Source organism: Plectropomus leopardus, chromosome 5, assembly GCF_008729295.1.
Source record: "Plectropomus leopardus isolate mb chromosome 5, YSFRI_Pleo_2.0, whole genome shotgun sequence".
NCBI classification, from domain to species: domain Eukaryota; kingdom Metazoa; phylum Chordata; class Actinopteri; order Perciformes; family Serranidae; genus Plectropomus; species Plectropomus leopardus.
In genome coordinates this window covers 20,214,567-20,236,459 of record NC_056467.1, presented here as the reverse complement: position 1 = coordinate 20,236,459, position 21,893 = coordinate 20,214,567, and the positions used below count along the sequence as shown (strand labels likewise).

Here is a 21,893-nt window from a genome sequence, read left to right as displayed (position 1 = left end):
ACACCCTCAGTTTTTGTAGGGGAAAAAAATAGATGGAAGAATTCACAATATATTATTTTAAAAAAGGACAAAATATATATATTTTTAAAATCCCTCTCTAACAAGGTGGAGAGTATTTTTGACATTGAATAATCACGGAAATTCTAATACTTTGATCTTTTTTGTGTATATGTTGTATTTTCAACATTAATGGCGAAAAACACATTTTTGTAATGCAGTAACAGCACATAATTCTCGGAGCTTCAACAGTCATACATAGGGAACAATAACAGAGAATAGAAATAAATTCATACCAAAAAGACTCACTTTGGAAGATACCCACTTGATTTACTCAGACTAATTAACAGAATATTGTAACGAATTTGTATATAGCTTTTTCAGAAATTCTTAAGTAGTTTTTTTTAAATTCAATTTTAATTATTTTTTATTCTCATCTGTTTCCTACCTCTTCAGATTGTTTTTTTTTTTATGCTGTAATGTTAGTAATTCCCCTCTGTGGATTAATAGTCATATTGTATTTTGGCTTTCTCTCTTGACTATACAACAGAATCTAAGATTAGTCATTGATTTCACAAAATGTTTGCCAGCAAGAGATATGCTGACCATCTCTCCAAAAGTGGATAACATGAGCATACACTGGAGAAAGGGGTTCATGAATCCCCAAAATGTTGTATTTTGTTTAACTCTTACAATCACTATCCTTTTTTTTCTCCACCATGATGCAGAACTGTATATAGATAGACAGACAGGTCAACAGATAGATGTACTTCAATAGTGACATTCTCAGTGTGCCAAGTACAGCTTGCAAAACCATATGATGTGAAACTACATGATGAACAGGAACTGCAATCAAGTGCACAAGCATTTTCAGTTTTTATTAATCATCATCACACACCCAGAGAGGCAAATAAACCAATACTGCCCAAATAAGTTACATTTAAATAAAAGACAGTATTGGGTTACTTTCTCCCATGTGATACAATATCAAACCTATAAGGTTACAAAGGTCATGTTTTAAACTTCATTAAAATACCTGATAAATGGCTTCTGCATACAGTGCAATATAAAGTTATTCAAGCTATTGTTTAAGTTTGCATTAAAAGTCTTCTCAAACTGAAATTGGACAGCAGCTGCACACTGACTATACGTGCTGCAAATAATAATAAAAAAATAAAATCTAGCAACATAAGTAAATCTCAGCTCATCAGCAAAACAGAACTCTCCCAGACATCTCTTTAACTACATGACCGCCAAATACAGACACCGTTCAACACTGTTTTCACCAGTTATCTACCATATCTATCATATATCCTTTCAACTGAATATAACCACTACATCCTTCATTAAATGTATTTCTTGTACTTAACAATTAAACAGAAGAGAAGTGCTCCCAAATAAATAAATTGGTTATGTTAATTCAATTCATCTGCACTAATAAAGCACCGTCCTTCGGAGTGTTTTTTTTTTTGTGTCTTTTACTTCCTATCTACTTATTTCAACAGAGAAAAAAAACCCAAACCATCTAAAACTGTTATTTTTTTGTACTGGACATGCTTACGACACCCTCTTGAAGGAATAGATGAAAATTTTACTACTCAATCATTACAATTTATGTAACATGTCATGAAGCAATGTTCTTTCACAAAAGTACTACTGTAAATATTACAGGATTAATGTCTCCTATTGCATCCAAAAGAATTGATACCTGCCACTCTATAGAAAAATAAAATCACTTCTGTACATCCAGCTCATGACTGGAGTTGAGAGGTTCGGCATGAGACTACAACATCCATATGCACAACTGGAGGACTTTATGATTTACCAATATTAAAGAAACATGTCCATGCAACACACGGCTCACACGCTTGCCCACATGCTCAACTGCCACACACACATTTCTTTCTCTTGGGTATCGCTCTGCGGAAAAACGCAGTATCTACAATACAAATCACGAGCATGAGCCGGAGGGTTGTTTCAGTAAGAGGAAGTTAAAATTCACATCATTCAGATTTCTCAATTTCCTTAACCAAAAACATATTTGACAGAAAACCCCTGTCAGATTATTTGAGGTTACTTGGACTTAAGTTTTAAGTCAACAATTACAATTTACAATTTGAGCCTCAACTTGTCAATTTACAATATACAACTGGTGACATCCAGGGCTGGGTATTGCTACTCAATACTTTTAAGGTATCAACCAAAATAGACCAAGAACCAAGGCCTAATCCCGATACACCCCTTGCCCCTAGCATTTGACCCTCACCCCTTCATTCTGTGTGTTAACGTCTGGAGGTAGGGTGTTCCTACTCTTGCTGGGATAGAGCTGTAGGGCGAAGTGTAAGGGCTACATAGAGGCACACCTCAAACCGAGCGTTATGAGAAATCACCAGCAAGATGGCTGTATGTGTAACAAACAAATTCATTCTAATTGTTAATAAAAAAAACAAAAATTAAAAGAAACAAAGTGTAAGCCAGCTAATGTTACATTGTTATTGCTGATTTGTGCATGACAGTCTTGCATGACATATTTCTAACTCACATTACCCCCCCTATGATGTCATACGGCTCCCAAAATTTAACATCAGTCCAGCAGCAAAGTTGCTGCACTTGTTATTGCGCCTCATATCTGAGCAGACTGGCAGGATAGGAGCACGGTTTGCTAGCGTTAGCCAACAGAGCACTGCCAGTAGTCTGGTAATGAAGCAGTGTTCTTGTTTTATTGGATGGCTGGCTATTAAGAAACTGAAGTGGTGAACAAACTGTGAGTTTGCTGACAAATGCAAAAGGATGCTTATTGCCCTGACAAGAGAAATCACAGCAGCAGAAGAGACAGCACATTTGCAACGTCCACCTTTGGGTCTGTTTACATAAACGGCGTCACCAACAACTCGTGATGAATGTATCAAGGTCTTTTTGTCCCTTTCCATTCAGAAAGATTTTGACCACTACCCCTTATAACTGTGTTCCAAGGAGCTAGTGGCACTCGAAAAAAAAAGGGTAAGGGTAAAAAAATAAGAAATGGGATAGGGCCCAGTCAAACAATACATGCATTTAAACCTTTCTGTACCCAGATCTGCAAAACAATGACTTGTGTAGTTTTTCTTGCAGCCACTCTCCGTAAGCTTCTTTCAGTTTGCCCACCACTAAGTCAGCTATGACCCATACAGTCTGCGGTGTGGTGAAGTCAAGTGTGGTGTATTTGATGCAGCTTTACATGCCAAGATGTCACCAAAAGGTTTGAAAGTATGGCTACACTACACGTCACTCCATTAATATGATGGGTTTCGAATGAAGTTCTCTGTCGATATCGGTATTTCTTTAGGGGGTACTGGTATTGTAATTTTTTAAACAATTCCCAGCCCTAGAGACACCACAACATAACCAAAAACATTTTTGGAAAAGCTGCGAACGATGACAGAAACATGTTTAAAAATCACATCCAACCATCTATCCCATCTGCACGCATGTAACTACAACGACAAGGATGAGGAGGTACTGAAGGTGGCATTGTGGGTGACCACAGATGTGTCTGGGAAGAGCTTGGAGTGGAGTCAGGTTGCTTCTTTTCATTAAAAGAAGCCCGTTGAGGTGGACTGAGCGTTTTGTCTTGTGAACTCTGCAGAAAGTTTCCCTGCACATCTCACTTTAAGGAAGCAAGAATGTCATATAGTAGGTACTGAAAGAAGAACGTCAGGGCTTTTAACATGGATGCTGCACTAAATCCTTTGCTTGAGTGTTCTTGGCCCCTCCGGGACATTTTTGGAAATACTTTTTCACCTCTTGTAATCTTTCAACAGAGCCAGGCAAGTTGTTTCCCCTGTTTCAAGCTTTTATTCTAAGCTAAGCATCATTTTCAATGTAGAGACATGAGAGTGGTTATTGATCTTCTCACCTTACTCTCTGCCAAACTATTTGTTTAAAAGTTCTGTTACTGTTCAGGGCCTTTTGGACTTGGAAAGATGGAATAAAGACAAATGGATTCGTATCAGATGGCTGCTGTATGTGCAAATGGACATCAACAGCAGGGAAAAGGGGGACGGTGGAGTAAAGCATATAGAGGATTTATTTTTTCCTTCATGTCAACCAGCAAACACTTGGGGTTGCAGTGGTGGAGGCAGGTGCTCACTCTCAACGTTATCAGAGTCGATTGCTGATGATGCTGCAGAAGTTGTCCCACTAGCTGAGGTTGCAGCTGGGTTTTCTGTCTCTGGTGGAAAGCTCTCCAGAACGCTGTGCACCTTCTGCTCCACTTCGTCCGTCCAGTCAATGAGGTCGCTCTCCAGCTGCCGAGCCTTCTCCATGACCCGCTCCTGCCTTTCTCCAAGCCCTGTTAGCAGGTCCAGCCGTTTATGGACCTGACTGAGAGCTGCGCTCCCAGGGGAGCAGGAAGAAGCTCCACTGGATGGAGGCCAGTGAGGAGATGCCTGACCAGACATGTAGAGCTCAAACTCCTCAGAGCTTAAGTTCAGAGACTGGCCGTCCAGCTTCTCAATGAAGGCCACCGCGCAGCACTGGAGAGAGGAGATGTCGAGGGTCATTACAAGAAATCTCACCTTGAGATGCCTGATCTGTCTGTGGCATCAGATTCACTTAGATCACATTTTTTGTCTTTGGCATTTTGCCTTTGACAGTTGAGACACACAGGAAAGGAGGGGCGATGGCACTAGACGGCAGAGTCAAAGGTTTTACACAACAACTGAGGAGATGATAGCAGAGGTGATAATATTGCACCTTTAAATGGAGGCTGCACTGAAGACGGCAGATGTCTACAAGGCCATTAAATACTGTAATAGATCCAAACAGGTGGATTGAGATTTATTTTCACCAATTTCACATTATAGTACCATGTATTATTATATATTACTGATTCGTTAAGTTCCATGGTTATTTACATTTCCTCATCATCTCATATGATCCCACCTTGCTTTAACTATGCTACACTGCCCCCACAGTCTCCAATGGTGCTGCTCTGTTATCCATATCCGTATTCTTTCACAAAACGTGCACGAATTTGGATGAAATGTATGCAGAGTCCCATGCCATGTCTCTAATGTCGAGCATAAATAAGCCCTTACACCCAAATATGAAAATGAAAGCAGATGCTGACCAACTAGAAGACAGATCACACCAGAAAAGATGAAATCCATGTTGGATTAAGTTGCTGCCATCGAGCTGTAATGTTTGTTTTCAGTTAGATGACCTTTGTTGCTTATAATTCCACTTTTCTCTCATCCCTAATTTCCTGTCATCTCTCTGCCCTGTGTCTCTGTGATAAAGGCATAACATGCCTAAAATCAGTTTCAAGGAAAAAAAATCCACATTAAATTAAAGCAATAGTGTACATGCTTGTAACTGTTTAAAGATCACTGTAAGTGTTGAATATTTTTAACACTTCCCTGTTGACTTTGACATGAAGTGAATTCCAGGAGGTAATTCTTGACAGTTTTTGTAGTAGTAAATGAAACTTTTTTTCTCAATCTGTTTTTCCCCCATATTGCTACCAGAGAGAACAGCACAGTGAAACAAGAGGTTTTCAAAAATAAAGCAATGTTACCGAAAATGTTAACACGTCCGGTGGCTACATTGCATCCTTGTTTATTGGGACTGCTGTCTGACTTGTAACTTGGCTGCTCCTAACATTGAGTCCTTGATGAGCTGGACTGATAGAAAAATATGACATGTGATTTACGTTATTTATACTCAGTTGTCAGTTTCATAGGTACACCTAGCTAAAACTGGTGCAGTCTAACACAGTGGTTGGTAAATTCTTCTTTTATGAACTTCATCATGATAAGTTTTTGTTGAAACTGTCTCAGAGGTGTTGATTCAACTTGATGATCATTTTTGGAGGATGTAGTTTATGGCGCTGCATTGAATTACACAGACGGGTGTTTTCATCTTTTGGCCTGTCTTAACGGACATGAATAGAATGGACAAAATAATAGAAAGCTGTCACTATAACACCACACAATCTGACAGCACGACAACTTCAGAAATTTGGAAACACAGAGACTTACACAACAAACCACACAAATGCCAGCGTGTTTTCATTTCCTCACCAGATTAGTGAAGTAGTAACCATCCTCTCCAGTCATGAGTCTGCTGGGGTTGCTGAAGCGGGTGATATACTGGATGTTGGACTGCAGTCTCGGGGGGTTTGCTTTCAGCACAATGTAGATGAGCGTGGGGAGGAAGTCATCGGCAGACGCTGCCTCTTTCTTGCTGATTTTGATGGCGTTGAAGATGTGCTTGCTGCAACGAGTGATGCACGCGAGCTTCTCCTTGGGCACACACTTTGAATCCATTTCAATCACATCTGAAATTATTCAGAAACTATTTAATCTGAAAATCCAACTGGATCTCGACCACCTAGATAATGAGGTGATGTTTTACCCCGGCTGTCTGAAAAATAAACCCAATGAAACTTACCTGTGATGGCTTTGACTACACTGTCCGATACCTCAGCGATCTCCTCATCTACAGGAACACACAGCATCTCAATAGTGACCCAATGCAAGGCTCTGTAACAAAACAGAGTCATGACTTTAATCGAAGTCAGATGGCATTCCTGTACCTGCAATTGTGTTTTCTTACACTTCAGAATGAAGAAACGTAATTATTCGAGTTGCAAATTTAAGCATGATTACAACTTCTGTTTGCTGACCTGATTCTCTTCTGAATGGCCAGGTCTTTCTTCTCATCGTCTGTTGTCTCGGGACAGAAAACTTCTTTGTAGAGACGCGTCATCATGTACTTCTCTACTTCATCCATAACTCTCTCTACGTTATCTGACGAACCTTGGAAAAGCACAAATATCAAAGATGCGCAAAGCCATAGCATTACACACTGTATTGTGTTTGAGATATTCGCTGTTAAGATTCTTCATAAAGGTCCGGTATAAGGAACTAATGCAGATATATTGGCAGAAATGGAATATAAGTGTTTTCTTAAGTGTAAAATCACCTGAAAATAAGAACTGTTGTTTTGTCTATTTCTTACATAGGGAATGGGTCCTCGTCCACAGAGTCTGCAATGTGACTACAGTAGCCCAGAACAGACAACCCAAACACTGGCTCTAGATAAGGACAATAGTGTCAGCCACTGTACTTAGGAGCCCCTCATCGCAAGCCGAACTACACCTGACAAAAAACACACATATTTTTAATGGGAAGTGCTTTATTTAGTGTTTTACCACTTTTAATAACCAAGTCTGTTTGTTTTGGAGAGGAAGAGACCTCAGCAGATATTAGTCCCCTGGTAAAAACCTCCTGAAAAACAGAGGCACCCAGTAGCTCAGCTGGTGCGGGTGCCCCATGTACAGAGGCTAAGTCCTCACCACAGCGACCGCAGGTTCAATTCCAACCTCGGCCCGATACTGCATGTCATCCCCCCTCTCTTCCCTTTAATGCTTAAGCTGTTCTATTTAATAAAGGCAAAAAAACAAAAAATATCTTTAAAACAAACAAACAAACAAACAAAAAACTCCTGAAGAATGAAGACGGAAGGAATTCTAACCGGGAGTTCATGCTTGGCACGTGGGAAAAAATTTTAGCTGGTTGCAATCTGCAATCCTCACTGCAAGAATTGTAAGAGATAAGCAGTACCTTTGAACTGGGTGTGCAGGCGGTCTGAGAGGCTCTGGTAAAAGTCTTGCACACACTCTGACAGCTCATCAGCAGCCATGTCCTGAGCAAGGAATAGAAACGAACAATTCAGATTAAATTTCACTGAATTTCAGTTTTCAAATGCACTAATGGGATAAATATCCAAATCAAGCACAAAAATAACAGAGTGATATAATACACCTATGGATTACTAAAAACTTCTGCAGTGACTGAACAGGCCTATTTAACAATTATTCATTTACGAAAAAAGAAATCGTTTTCACTTGAGGCAGCAGTGTCACTCTCACAGGAGCAGGCATGATTTCAATGGCTGAAGAAAAACTTGGAGCTATTTGTCAGCAGTTTAGTTAATTTCTAAATATAAGTAATGTTGTTTAGATTATGCTAAATGTTTACATTATTTGGATTCCGCATCATTAACATTTCATTTTATTTTGTTGGTTTTTTTTGTAGAGAAGTGGGCACCCGTTGTTATAACTATAGATAGGTAGGTAGGACCAGCAGGCACCTGGGTGGGAAAAATGGTTTTTTTTCCCACTGGAGCCACGATGTCTTTGTTCCTGTGTTTGCTTGTTCTTTGGTTGAAAAAATTTAAGAAAAAAACACAATAATCATGAATGGACATTGGACTTCTTTTGCCTGTGTACACAACATGCCCATGGTGTGTCAGTGACCATTTGATAGTTTGATTTAAGTTTAATTTTAATTAATTAAACTTAATTTTAATTTAGATTTTTGCTGACAAACGGCCGCTACAAAACTGTTTAGGGCATTTGAAAATGTCATGCAAAAAAAGATATAATTAGCATCTGCATTAAAGCAATTTAAGCTCAATTCATTCAGTGATTGAAACGCTGGAACAGAAAAGCTACAAGTGGCAATGGAAGAGGATCACAGATAAACACCAGTGGAAAGAAGACACACTGTGCTATTGCAATTACTTGAAAACCAGAGTTGCTAACAGCGCAGTCTGACTGAAAGTAAAAACACAATCTTAGACAAAAAACGAATTTTAGTATTTTGTTAACAGGTTGTCCATATTTGCACAAACATTCATTTATAGGAGTGAAAAGAAGATAATTACACCCACAAACATAAAAACATGATGAGCAATTCGTTTTAGCTCACCCGCTTATAGACCATGCTCTCAGTGAAGGCTCGGCACTGTTTGAAGATCTCCCTGCCAGACTTCAGAGGCTTGAGAAAATCAATGAACTCTCGTGTTGCATGGTCACTGTCCAAATAGGAATGCCGGCTTGTAGAGGAGCTGGGGCTTGGACTGGATTGAGCATCAAAATGAGCATCTGGGGGGAAAGCATTTAATGTTACTTTAACCAACGCTACAAGTACAAAAACAAAGACATTTTTCCTAATAACCCGTGTAACATGGAGTAGCTGCACCACGTGCTTCTCTCTACTTGCTTATTTTCTCCAAACTGTGCGTAGGTTTTCAAGCTAGAAATCTAAAGAAGTGGTTGACCTGAAAACACAAAATGCTTATTGCACTAAAATTTCAGTGACATCAGTCTGGGTTTGTTTCTTAATGTTTTTCCAGTTAGACATGTGATCAGTGCCACTTCTGCAAAAAGGCAGGCGAAGAAGATTACTTTTGCGGCATTTGTGCTTTTTGTGATAGAAAAACAGAAAAGGAAGGGGAGAGAGAGGGAATGACATGCAGTATGAGTCCGCTGCCTTAATATAACATGCTCTAACCAGAGAGCTACAAGGTTGCATCCCGGCAGAAATTTAATCAAGACAAGCCTACATTAAGCAAGCTCAGCAATCAATATGAAGATCACTTCCAATTCATAATGACACACACATCGGTTAATTTATGAATAGTAAATGAAAACTTGGTTTCAACAATGGTTTAATAATATACTCTTATGTGGAAAAGCGTGTACCTTTTTTTGGTGGTGTTTTTGTGGATGGAGTAAAAAATTTTGTAACTGTGTTGACTTTGCTGGACTTTTCCTTAGTTTTTCTTTCCTCAAACTTGCTGAAGGGTGTAATGCTATGTTGTGATTGGGCTTTCTGATGTCGGCTTGCGTAAGCTTCCTCTTCCTCTCTCTGCAGCCTGGGGTGGAGAAGACAGTACAACTGTAATCGTCGTCAGATGGACAGGCGAACACGAGAGCAAGCCAACAAACTGAGAAGGTAAAGGAACAAAATATACAGTCTTTTCTTACACATGACACAGAGAAACAGACAAACCTCTCAGCAAGTGCCCAGTCTTCTTGAATCTGTTTTTGTCTCTCTCGTTGATTTTCCTCCCGCCAGCACTTTGAGCACAGGCCCTGCCAGCCAGTGTTTCCATAAAAACCACATCCTTTTTTGCAAAGCAGCTCTGATTGGTCCAGATGGATCCCACGCCGCTGGCTCATCATCCTTCACCAAAGTTTGAAACTGCTGGGGGCACCAGAAGACAGAAAACGTAAACAATCAAAGCAGTGAGTACAACCAGCAATAGTGCAGTGCCCTATGTTAAAAGAAACAGGTCCCGATGCTAATTAATCCATGAAATTTGTTATTCAAGGCAGCAAAACAACTTTCTACAACACTGATTGGTGAGTTGACTGATCTCAAATTAAGATTACATAACAGGTAGTCAATCTCACTCAGCTAATCCAGTTAAACGCTACCGTAGTTTGTTACAAAATTGTCCAAAATGTTAAACTGATCAAGACCCTTACGACTCTCTTTTTTCGGGGCACTGCATCCGATGAAGCGGAATATCTCCAGCTTTGACCCAACGACTTGTTAGCATCCGCTAAATTGGCAGCTTTCTCTCACAGTGAACCTAACAGTAACTGTTACAGAAAATAACCACACAAAGCAGCCTCGTCTCTCCTGTACATATCGCACTGGCATCTGGACATTTTGTTGTTAAGTTACACAAGTACGTCCGCACGGAAAAGTTTACTTAAAACGCGAACACAACAGGCTAATCTACAGCTAGCTGCTAGTGTTTACATAAGCTAATTACAAAGCTAACCCAGCTAGCTAAGCTAACTAGCCAAATTAACGTTATGCCAGCGGAGATTATCTAGGTGGGTTATGTCAATGTTTCTGTTAACGTACAGTGTCAAAAAACTACCGGGTAACGTTGTCGTCCTTCCAGCTCCAGTCTACTGTTGTTGAATGTTTACATTAGCCAAACGGCTAGCTTCGTCCCACCACCATTTTGTCTGTCAGTTGTTTCTTCTTCTAGGGTTTTTTTTTTTAAAGCGCGTCACAAATCAGGTTTATCGATAGTCGCCCTCTAGCGTTAACACACCGCAACGGCGCATATAATTTCCTTATAATACATCCGTGCAAGAAACAGTTAAGAAATGGCACTCATGTGCAACGAATATAATGAATTATCCACGTTAGTACAAGCATAGCTTCTATGCAATTCTATCACACATGATCATAAAACATAAAAAACACTGTTTTAGATCCCTAATATAAGTAAACTGACCCCTAAACGTCTTTTTCTGGTCTGTTCACCGAGATTACAACAAGGCTCGTCTGCAGATGGGCTTTAATTCTTATTGTAAAGAAAGGAAAATTGTGGGACCTGAGGTCCAATGTTTGTTTCTGAATTAAAGTAGTCATGGTGAAGTGTATTGTAACTTGGCCAGAGGGCGGCCAATTAAAAGTCCCTGTGTGGTGATGTGCGTCTTCCTTTATGCCATTATACTCACATGATGTCACATTATTAGTATTAAGCATCTAAGTCAAACATATCATCTGAAATTATTTTGTCAGCATTTCTCATTGTTCATCCATTCCTTTGATAAATCATCTTGAGTGGCCACAACTTTTGTCATGTATCAGACCCCTTTCACAGTTTATCATGAAATAAAAACACAACAACAAGTGTTTTGTAAGTCTTGACAGTGGACGAACATGTACATAGTCATGACCCTGAAACTGAAGCAGCTAAATGGAGCTCAACCATAATTCTTTTTTTTAATTTACATATGTGCTTTTACAAAGGTGTGTGATAAAAGCCTGTTCTTAATCCTAATATCCAATTTTATAGGCTACAAATCTCGCTAGGGTGTGAAGTTTGACTGGTGTCAAAAGAGGCTCCCGAATGACCTTGATATGGTGAGAAAGTCCCAGCAGCAGCGGCCACTATCTCTGCTGCAGCTATACAATACTTGCAACGACAGATCTTCCTATTGGCCACACAGTCAGCCGCTTTGGGTGCCACCATAAAAAAGTCAACCGAAGGGAAATGGTGGAGTGGAGAGTATGTTAAGAGCAGTAGAGCAAGAGAAAATGAAAAGGCAAAAGCCATCTGGGGCCCAGTACAAAAATGACAAAAAGACAAAATTAGCAAAAAACATATTCTCTTATTGTTTGTTATTATTGTTTGTTAGCTACGTTGTTTATTTGTGTTGATTTCTCATTAGAGCTTGTTTGTTTCTTTTCTGTGTGCATTTATTACTTACAAGAACAGAAGAAAAAGAGAAATTAACACAACACAAACACCTGGGAGCCAGGGGAAGCTTGCATAGAACCAATGTGCACTGCTCAGCAGCAGAAGTACTGCTGAACCTTCAATTACACAGATGTTATCAGCTAAATGTGCCCCAAGTATCAAAAGCCCTCATTACGCAGGACGTCCCCCATTTATACTGTTATATTTTCATGCATATTATAGCCTATTACTAATGCATTAAGATGTTTTAAAATGTTGTTGCTGCTCGGTGATTTTTTTAGTACTTAATGCAGCCCGACAGGTTTAATCTGAAATAATGCATTGTTCCTCCTCACATAGTTTCATAATCTAAAGGAAGGTATGATAAAGCGCCCTCGGACTATGTCTCCGCACTCTCCTCTAGCGAACATCTGTATAGCTGTTTCGGTATTGTTTGTAGCAACCTATAACAATAACTCAAAATGTTGCATCACTTTCTAATTTAACACCTAGGTTGAGCAGGATACATCTCCAAGCCCGGTTTACGCAGGCGCTCGTCTTTGCGCACTGGGCAGACTTGACTTCCGTGACTTTGATCTATACAAACCTTTGGCACAGGGCGTGTGAGAGATGGCAGGTAAGAGGATTAGAAATGGACTTTGCAAACATTTCTTCAAGCTCTAAGTCAAGTTGCAAATCTGCAGTGATTATACTGGCGCGCGCAAGGAATAAATATATGGATAAAGAGAGTGTAAAGAAGGATTTCCGGTATTTTCTTTGATCAATACTGTAATATTTGCTATAGTTTACGACGACTGCGTCAAGCTTCACTAGGTGAGTCCAACAAAGCAGAGCAAAGTCATGTTCAAATACTGAGGCTTCATTACGCATACCACGTCTGCAGAGGACACTAATCTAAGACGCTCTTCAGATTATTCATAAAATAAAATAACATTTCTCCAATCAATAAGTCAGCCAAATACCAGCAGAGAGAGTGTGGTCATACAATGATGACTCTGGTGTGATAGTCTATTAAGTGGAGTGGTACTGATTCTGCTGTGAAATGACCTGCTTTCTTTTTCTTTTTCTTTCTTGGCAGGGTAGTTTCACATAAACCACACCCCACTTTCAACAAGTTGCAACCTGTTTATAAAGCGCAGAAACCACAACGTTTATATGTTTCCTGATCATCAACCAACATGGTTGAAAACTGTCATGTTTTTTAACAACATGAAGTGAAAGTTTGCCACCCAGTCTTCAACAATCAACACAAAATGGAGACTGAACAAAATACAGCTTTACTAATTTATTTCCCCTGACTGCAACAAACAATGTAAAAAAAATGTTGTTACTGGTACCATGATGCTTGAGACACGTTTATTTATGGACTCACTTCTGTGGAAAACATATGGCATGTAAGACATTTTCCCTTTGTAGAAACCAACATTAATTGCATTGATGAAAAGTAACAGTATCCTTCTTTTGTGCAATTTTGAGGTTCTGTACTTTATGTACTAGACTTTTTCCCTATTATTTGCACTTCTGGGGCAGCTTTTACTACAGTTACTTACTTTGAAGGTCAAAATTTAACATATTAAAACATGATCTGCTTATAAAACATGAGGCACAGTTATGGATTCAATTATAGTATATTTAGCTTTCAGCAGGTACATAATTTCATGTTATGTGCACAGAGATACATAAATAGCCAAGTAATTATCATATAATATATCATTCAGCAAAGGGTTTTTCTCCCAAATGAGTGGTTTTATCTAGTACTGGTGGTATTTTTATTAAATGTTCTAAATTTTACAGCAATAGGACTATTACTTATAATGGAGTATTTCATGAACTTGCATACCAAAGTCTGAATTTTCAGTTGTTTTTGTTGCAGATTTTTGTATTTTTGCACATAGACATTGTAGTATGCTTTGGACCTCTCTCTGTTTTCTTAATGAGGCTGTTATTATTATCATTATTTTTACAGACCAGTATTGCAACTTTTACTATGAGTACTTTTTCCACCACTGACCCATTTGTTTTTTTTAGTGATACAGTGTATCCAGTTATCTTCATTAAATTGTATTTTAAAAGATTCTCACTGTACTATTATCATCAAACCCTTAAAACAACTTAAGAAGTCAAAATTAAAGTTTTGTATTTTTTTATCCTTCATAGTAATTTTTTAAGACGATGTTAAAGTATCTGTTCTTACATCTCTATTATTTTGTCCACCCCTATTTAAATCAATAAGTGTGTACTTAACAACACATATTTCTGTTTGTACCTGTGTTGAAATCATAATTTTTGAGTTGGTGATTTTTTTTTTTTTTTTGCTTCTGTTTCCTCCTCTAGATGAGCTTGGCAGGGTGAGGAGAAACTTTGTGGACAAAGCGTCCAAAGAACTGATTAAGCAGCTCCTGGACGACCTTTTAGACGATGGTGTCCTGAATGATGGCAAAAAGACGCGATAATTGAGGAGAACAGCAGCACAGCAGACAAGGCCCGCAGTCTCATTGACACAGTGAAGAAGAAAGGAGACGAAGCCAGCAGGAAGATGATCGCTCACCTTCAAAGCAGAGACTCCACACTTTACTCTGAACTGGGCCTGTCCTCCGGTCAACTTGTTTAGGTGAGCTGGCATGATTATAAACCTGCTGAAATCGCTATGATTGCTTGCTATAAAACAACTGAGTTGTTGTTTATTTGTCTTGAACAATGGCCTGCAGCTTGGCAGGCATCTCACCTAGTTGACTCTCCATCCACCATCCCCTCCACCTCCCAATAACAAACTCAGCTCATACACCTTATCACTGAAGAAGCACGAGTATGATACATATGAAAGGTACAAATGTAACTTGGTTGAAGTTTTTCTTGTGACGACTGGGCTGAGCTTCATCCTAATTTTATTCAAGTTGTGTGACAATCTAATGTTGTACCTTGACACCTTGTTCACATGAGAAGCTAAAAATGTGCCTGACACAGAGAGAAGGTTATCCTATTTTTGTTTAAAGGATAAGTCTTTATTCAATATTTTTCTTCAACGAATCCCGTGAAATGACGAAATCAAACAACGCAGTAGCCTGTCTCTGGAGTAATACACACATAGTTTGTACAGCAGCTGGTCAGTGTATGTAGGATTGACTCAAAATAAATACAATGCTCGAGTTCATAGTAAAGAAAAAAATGTCACCCATTTTTCACAGAATTTCTTGACAATAAGAGAAATATACAATATCACCAGCACAAAGAAATACATAATTTTCATCATTATCTGATTGCAGTGATGTTGTGTTTTGCTGTTTGCAGCCACAGCGTCTCCAGAGGAGCAGAACTGATCATCCCCACTGCTGATGCATTGTGGACGGAGAAAATGAAGAATGAAGATGCTCATCATTTATTATCATGCAATTTATAAAGCCATAATAGATGTATCTGTATGATAAAAAAAATTACATTTTTACAGTGAAAAAATTCCAGTAAGCTACCTCTTTGTTACCACACAAGGTGCTCTCATTAGCTGAAGATCACTTGATATCAATAATAATAATAATAATAATAATAATAATAATAATAAAAATGTACATAGAAAAACAAACAAACAAAATGCCTAAATGATTAAAAAGAGCAATAAAAAAGTGCAAATAATTGTGTAAAAAGTGAAGATGGATGTGCAAGTGAGTCCAGTGCAGATGGTGATTTTACCTGCCACACAGAGGGGAGCTGTTAAAGGGTTATGGCTTGCAATGCCTTGAGATTGTGTACTTGGAACATTAAAGGGAGTCATCCACCAATCAAGAGAAAGAAAATCCTATTGAACTTGAAAAGGGAGAAGGTGGATATGGCTTTATTGCAGTAAACGCATTTAAATGATCACATTTAAAATTACAACAATGTGGATTTGATGTAGTCATCTTCCCATTGAGCAGCAATTTTAATTAGGAAGAATCTAACTTTTGAATTATTAGACTGCATTAAGGTCTGGAAAGTAAAGTATGGAAGATTTGTGATTATAAAAACATTCATTTTTAGAGAGGAATATGGCATTCTTAATGCTTACTGCCCTCCAGCTCACCCTCTAAATTTTTTAACTGAAGCATTTTCTAAAATTTTAAGTTTTTCAATACAAGTATTATCATAGGTGGGGATTTTAATTGTTTTATGGACCCATTGATGGACAGTGTGCCTGATGCCCACCCATTGCCCTCCTTGAGGGCTAGGCAAATAATGGGTCTGTGTGAAGAACTAGGACTTGTGGACTTTTGGGGGTTACTACACCCTTCAGACAAAGACTTCACATTTTTCTTTAATCTGCACAAATGCCACACCAGAATTTATTTTTTCTTTACCTCCAAAATGCTCCTAAACCTAAACTAAACTGTTGATTCCTGCACAATTGGTAACATTGATATCTCTGATCATGCAGCAGTGTATTTAAATATTAGACCCAAAGATAATTCAATGCAATCAGGACACTTGAGAATAAATCCCTCTATTTTTGAAAGATAATACGTTTGTAGACTGTTTCAATTCCAAATTAAAAACTTTTCTATCCATTAATTCCAATTCAGCCAGCAGTCCATCAATATTATGGGAAACCAAAAAGGCCCATGCAAGGGGATTAATCATATATTATTCCGCTTTCTGACATGGAAAGTAAAGTCTTTTGCTCTAAGGGTGAGGTTTCCATAAGAACTTATTACAGATCTCTCATGGATTACTCGTGTGAAAAGACAGAACAGCTGGAAAGAGTCTGGGGGTAAAAATCACAGAAACTTGGGAAGACATCTGCAAGAATGCCAAGAAAATCTCGGTCTGTAATAGAACCAAAGCAATGCAACTTAAAATCCTACACAGGGCCCACCTGGCCCCAGACTGTCTCTCAAAATTTAAACAAAGGGTCTCTCCAGCATGTTCTAAATGTAGGATATATACTGGAACTCTCCCCGATTGTTACTGGACTTGCCCTAAACTTCAGGTATATTGATTGAGTATTTTGGGGGAAATAAGGAATATTTTGAAGATGGACATTGAACTAGTTCCAGTGTCTTTCCTCCTAGGCCTACCCAGCAACTGTCTTGTCAGCCCACATAAGAAAAAACTTTTTAACATCTTGACTTTCTGTGCAAGGAAGAACATGTTGCTCTACTGGACACCTAATTATGCCCCTGGACCTTCTGGTTGGCGTAAAATAATCCTGGAGTACATTCCACTGGACTATCTAAAATGCATAGTACATTCTGAAACAAATAGTTTTGTATAAAACATGGTAACCATTTTTGCAGTATGTCAGCGTAACCCTGTCTGCTTTTTAGGTTATTAATAAGAGCTATATAAAAGATATATGTGTTGGTGATGACTTTCGATAGAAATGCTCAGACACTGTAAATCTGTGAGGGGATGAAGTGATTACATGTTATTTGGTAGGGGTTTTCAAGGTCTTTTTTTATGCTGAGCAGCACGGTCTGTTTGTTTGTATGTGTGAGTTTTATATGTGAAATATTTGTAATGCTCAGTTTTGAATATCAAAACAAATAATGAAAATATCTGTTAAAAAAATAAAAAAGCTGCTTTGTGGTTTGATGTTCAACCAACCAACTAAAGAACCTGGAACTGAGTTTTTAGAATTATGATGGACACTTTATGAGTATCAGTGGAGTGAAATATGTCATATTTGTACTCAGTAATTGTGTTCAGTCTCTTACTCTGGTGAGGTCGGGGGTGTATACTGCCAAATAAATGAAGACAACATTGTATATGGCTTTATGGTAGTGCAATGAAGGTTCAGTTCACGGGCAACAGCAATGGTGGACACTTCTCAAAACTAGCAACATCTGTGACATTGTGTTTGATGACAGACAGCACATTTTAGAGGCTTTTACTGTGACCATCCCAAAGCACACCTGTGCAGTATTGATACTGTTTAATCAGCATCTTGATATGCCACACTTGTCAGGTAGAAGGCTTATCTTAGAAAAGGAGAAGTGCTAATTTGAGGGCAATATGTCTATTGTGTTTATGACAAAAGTCTTAGATCTCAAATGTAAACCTTCAAATTTTTTTTTTTTGAGTATTTTATTTTGCAATTTTACAGCTTCACAACAACAATAAAGAAAAACTTTACAATAAACAAAACCTGCATGTTTTTTGAAACAGTTCACACAAAACAGAGAGCAAGCAGCAAACTAAAAAACTGCTAAAACTACTTAAATGAAAATAAGACACAGCTGCTGGAAAACACAAATCCAGCCTTCAAGCAATTATATACATATATACATTTGTTCAAAACAAAACAGAACAGACTAAATAACAAAAGTTAAGTGACACCCACTGAGACCATAGACCCTCAATAAAAACGAGGAAAAACTTCCAATAAACGGAACAAATAAAGAAACCTCTGGGGCCTAGGGATGTTCAGCTAATGGGTGCCACTGTCTCGTTGTCTGCATACTGTCTCATCTTAACGTTTGGAGCGTTTGCTGCTTTCTCCCTTCTCCTCATCGTCCTGCCATGACCTCTTTCTATATCCTCTTGGTCGAGGGCTCTTCTCTTCCTCTGCCTCTTTCTCCTCTTTGTCAGTCTCGTCTGTGGCACTTGCATCTTTAGCCGCATCAATATTGATGCTGTAGTGAGCAAGATCATGGCCAGCTGTGATGGCATGAGGGTTGCTGTCTGCGAGATCGTGGCCAGTTGAGTTGGTATGAGAGTCGCTGTCTGCAAACTCATTGCAACATCTTGATTTCTTGCTGCTTCTCTCATCTTCTGCTCCATTTGTCTTTCTCAACCTTTTCCTGAACGAACCAGGCAAAGGGTCTTCTTTGGGAACCTCTGAACTTCTGGCAGGACTATTAATGATTTTGTCGTTGAAATCCTCACATTCGCTGCAGTCGGTGTCACTGTCAGTGCTGCTATCAGCAAACTCATCCCACCATCGGAATTCCTTGCTGCTCCTTTCTTCAATGTCCCATTCATCCTCATCTCTTGACCTTTTCCTGGATCCTCCAGGCTGAGGGTTATCTTCCTCTTCACCCTGGTTGACACTGTCATCTGAATTGTCGTTGTTGATGACATCATTGTTGTCGGGGTTGTTTATGTTGTCATTGCTCTCATCGTTTTCATCGATGTTCTGGTTTTCAACATCCTGGTTTTCATCATCTTGGTTTTCATCGATGTCCCAGTTTTCATTGTTGTCCCAGTTTTCATTGTTGTTCTCGTTGTCAACTTCACGCTGGTGCTCTGGTATGTGAACCAACTGCACAAACAGAGCGAAGCTGTGACGCTCTAGTCCGTGATTCACGAGAAAATGAATCCAGACAATGAGTCCAGCATGAAGTTCATTTGCTGGTGGACCATCTCCCCATGGAACGAAGTGTGAGGGGAACTCACGGCCTGCAGGTATAGAATTGTTATAATTGCTTTAAATTGAACTGTAAATTAGTCTCTCTTAAAGGTCCATGGTTTAGGATGTATGGGGATTTATTAGCAAAAATGGTATACAACAATCATAAGAATGCTTCATTATTATGTAATCAGCTGGAAATAAGAATTGCCCTGTTTTTGTTACCGTAGAATGAACTGTTTATATATACATATGGAGATATCCAAGTCAAGTCAAGTCAATTTTACTTATAAAGCCCATTATTACAAAACACGGTTCCCACTATGTTGTTTCTTAGTAGCCCAGAGTGGATAAAACCAAAAACTGGCTTCCTTCAAAGCCATTTGTTTTCACGTCAGCAGTAGTTTTCTATGCACAATCTGCAACATCGCAATCAGATGCCCAGTGGTGGATAAAGTACCTGAAAGTCATTCTTAAGGAAAGTACAGATATCTTTCCAGAAAATGATGTTGGTCGAAATTAAAGCCTCCTATTACAATATGACTTAAATAAAAGTCTTGGAGTATCTGATATTCAAAGTACATTAGTCTAAAAAGTAATTTTATGATATTAAATGTACTTAGGTAATGACAGTAAAAATACAAGTAAATGCTGTTAAACAAAAGCAAGCGGTCAGGATTTTGAGAATTCTGAAGTTAATTTCTCAGTGATATACACCACTTGAAGAACGGAGAATATATTACAATTGAAGAAAAAGTAGGTCTTCTTCACAACTTTAAAGATTTAGAGAACAAATTTTGTTTTTTTGTTCCCTCCTACTTCTTCATTCATCCATCCGTCTCTCAATTCTCGTTCCTTATTTCTTCCTGTATTTTGTTGTAGGTAACTAAGATATATAGCCGAAATGTAGTGGAGTAAAAGTGAAAGTTGACAGAAATATAAAAACTATACTGTGATGAAATATTGGTACTTTGTTATGTTTCACCACTGCGGAGGACTCTAAATCCTTAACACAGGACCTTTCAATAGCTTTTAGATATACAGTGCATCTGAGTAGTCGGTTTAAACTGATGAATTAAGTACTTACGATTTCCACCGTTGTTATGTCCGTCTCCCCTTTCGTACATGTTTACCACAGATCTGTCAAAGAAATCAAAAGTTATTTTACAATACTTCAATGTTGTCCATCCTACTTTTAATATATAGCTACGTTTCAAAGCTGACCAAAAACGATTACTTAAGAGCTAACCTTAGCCTGCTAGCCCTCTAACAGCACAAATTATCATCAGGCATTGACATTACACAACACTTCATATGATTTTCAAAAAAAGTCCCTACCAGCAGATTAATTACAACTCTTAAATAGTGAACAAGTTTGTAAAACAAAATTGTTAATTTTTATGATAGTGTAAAGTAGACACCATCATGTTAATGCTTAAATTATAGATCAATGCATAGGGTTATAGACTTACCTTACGTGAACAGACGTTGGACGGTTAAAACTAAAAATTACAAACCAGTATCAAAACTCTGGTTCATCTGTCGCAGAAGGATGTGTTTCTGAAAAAGTGTTCTATCTCCTTGGATAAACTGCAGGTGCCACAATGTTTGCGTGTTGATCAGTGTTCATCTGAACTAAGTGTGAGCCGTATTCTGTTATGGCAGTGTAATATATGAATTCTGTTGTGATGTCATGAGTTCTAGAATTTATGTCATGAGTTCTAGAATTCTACACTTCTCCTTTAATCTTTTTCTAAGATGTCACTCATGGGCAAAATATGGCCTATATATGGTTGTTTTTGTCAACAAGTCATATGAAAGACCAAAACCAGGAATAAATTAATCTTAACTAGTATGTAACCAAAGTCTGATACTGTATATCTTAGTCCTTTTTGTCATGGTGCAAAGAGGACCAAGCAAACTCTACCTGCTAAAATCCTACTGTTGTTAGCAATAGCTAGAGAGCTTCACATCAGAGACTCAAATTCCCCTTTCCTATATGCAGCCTCTTGCTCAGCAAGTAAAGCATCCGCCCCATGTAGGCTGAGTCCTTTGCAGCAGCCTGGGTTCAATTCCAGCTTGTGGCCCTTTGCTGCATGTTATCCCCATTCTTTCTCCCCCTTGCCTGTCAACCTAAAACTGTGCTATAATAAAGGCATAAAAAGCCAAAAAATATATTAAAAAAAAAAGATTCCACTTTCCTACCAAAATTTGTGCCTGCAACCCACTAAAATAGGCTATAAACTGCTTTCCTGCTTTTTTTGTGTACACGGTGCTGCAGCAGACGAGTGTGGCTTTTGTGTGAATGGGCTTTTGTTTTGGTGCGTCAGTGCGACGTCACTGACAGAGAACAGTTAAATAGTAGATAATAATTTTAATTTTTCTTTATACCTCATAGAAATACAACAATTTACACTATGGAATTTTCTTCATCAACCTACAAATGCCCATGAGATACATGAGTTGGTTCAATCCTTCACAACATTCAGGTCCTCTGTTTTGCAATATGTAAGCC

The 21,893-nt window shown here is 38.5% G+C and overlaps 1 protein-coding gene across 4 annotated transcripts; it reads right to left on the bottom strand.

The window, feature by feature from the left end:
- Positions 1-854: 854 nt before the first annotated feature.
- LOC121943036 (rab5 GDP/GTP exchange factor-like) lies at positions 855-11,093 on the bottom strand. 4 transcript variants are annotated; one of them, XM_042486399.1, is made up of 9 exons: positions 10,707-11,093; positions 9,840-10,034; positions 9,530-9,702; positions 8,754-8,929; positions 7,605-7,686; positions 6,665-6,797; positions 6,430-6,521; positions 6,060-6,316; positions 855-4,511 (listed from the first exon to the last, which is right to left on the bottom strand). In XM_042486399.1, exons 2-9 carry the CDS (start codon positions 10,010-10,012, stop codon positions 4,080-4,082), a joined length of 1,518 nt encoding a protein of 505 aa, XP_042342333.1. In that variant the 5' UTR covers positions 10,013-10,034; positions 10,707-11,093; the 3' UTR covers positions 855-4,079. The 4 variants fall into 4 exon arrangements, with proteins under 4 accessions (XP_042342333.1, XP_042342337.1, XP_042342336.1 ...); XM_042486403.1 differs by having other exon boundaries at positions 9,840-10,031; XM_042486402.1 differs by having other exon boundaries at positions 10,723-11,093.
- Between the last annotated feature and the right edge of the window lie 10,800 nt (positions 11,094-21,893).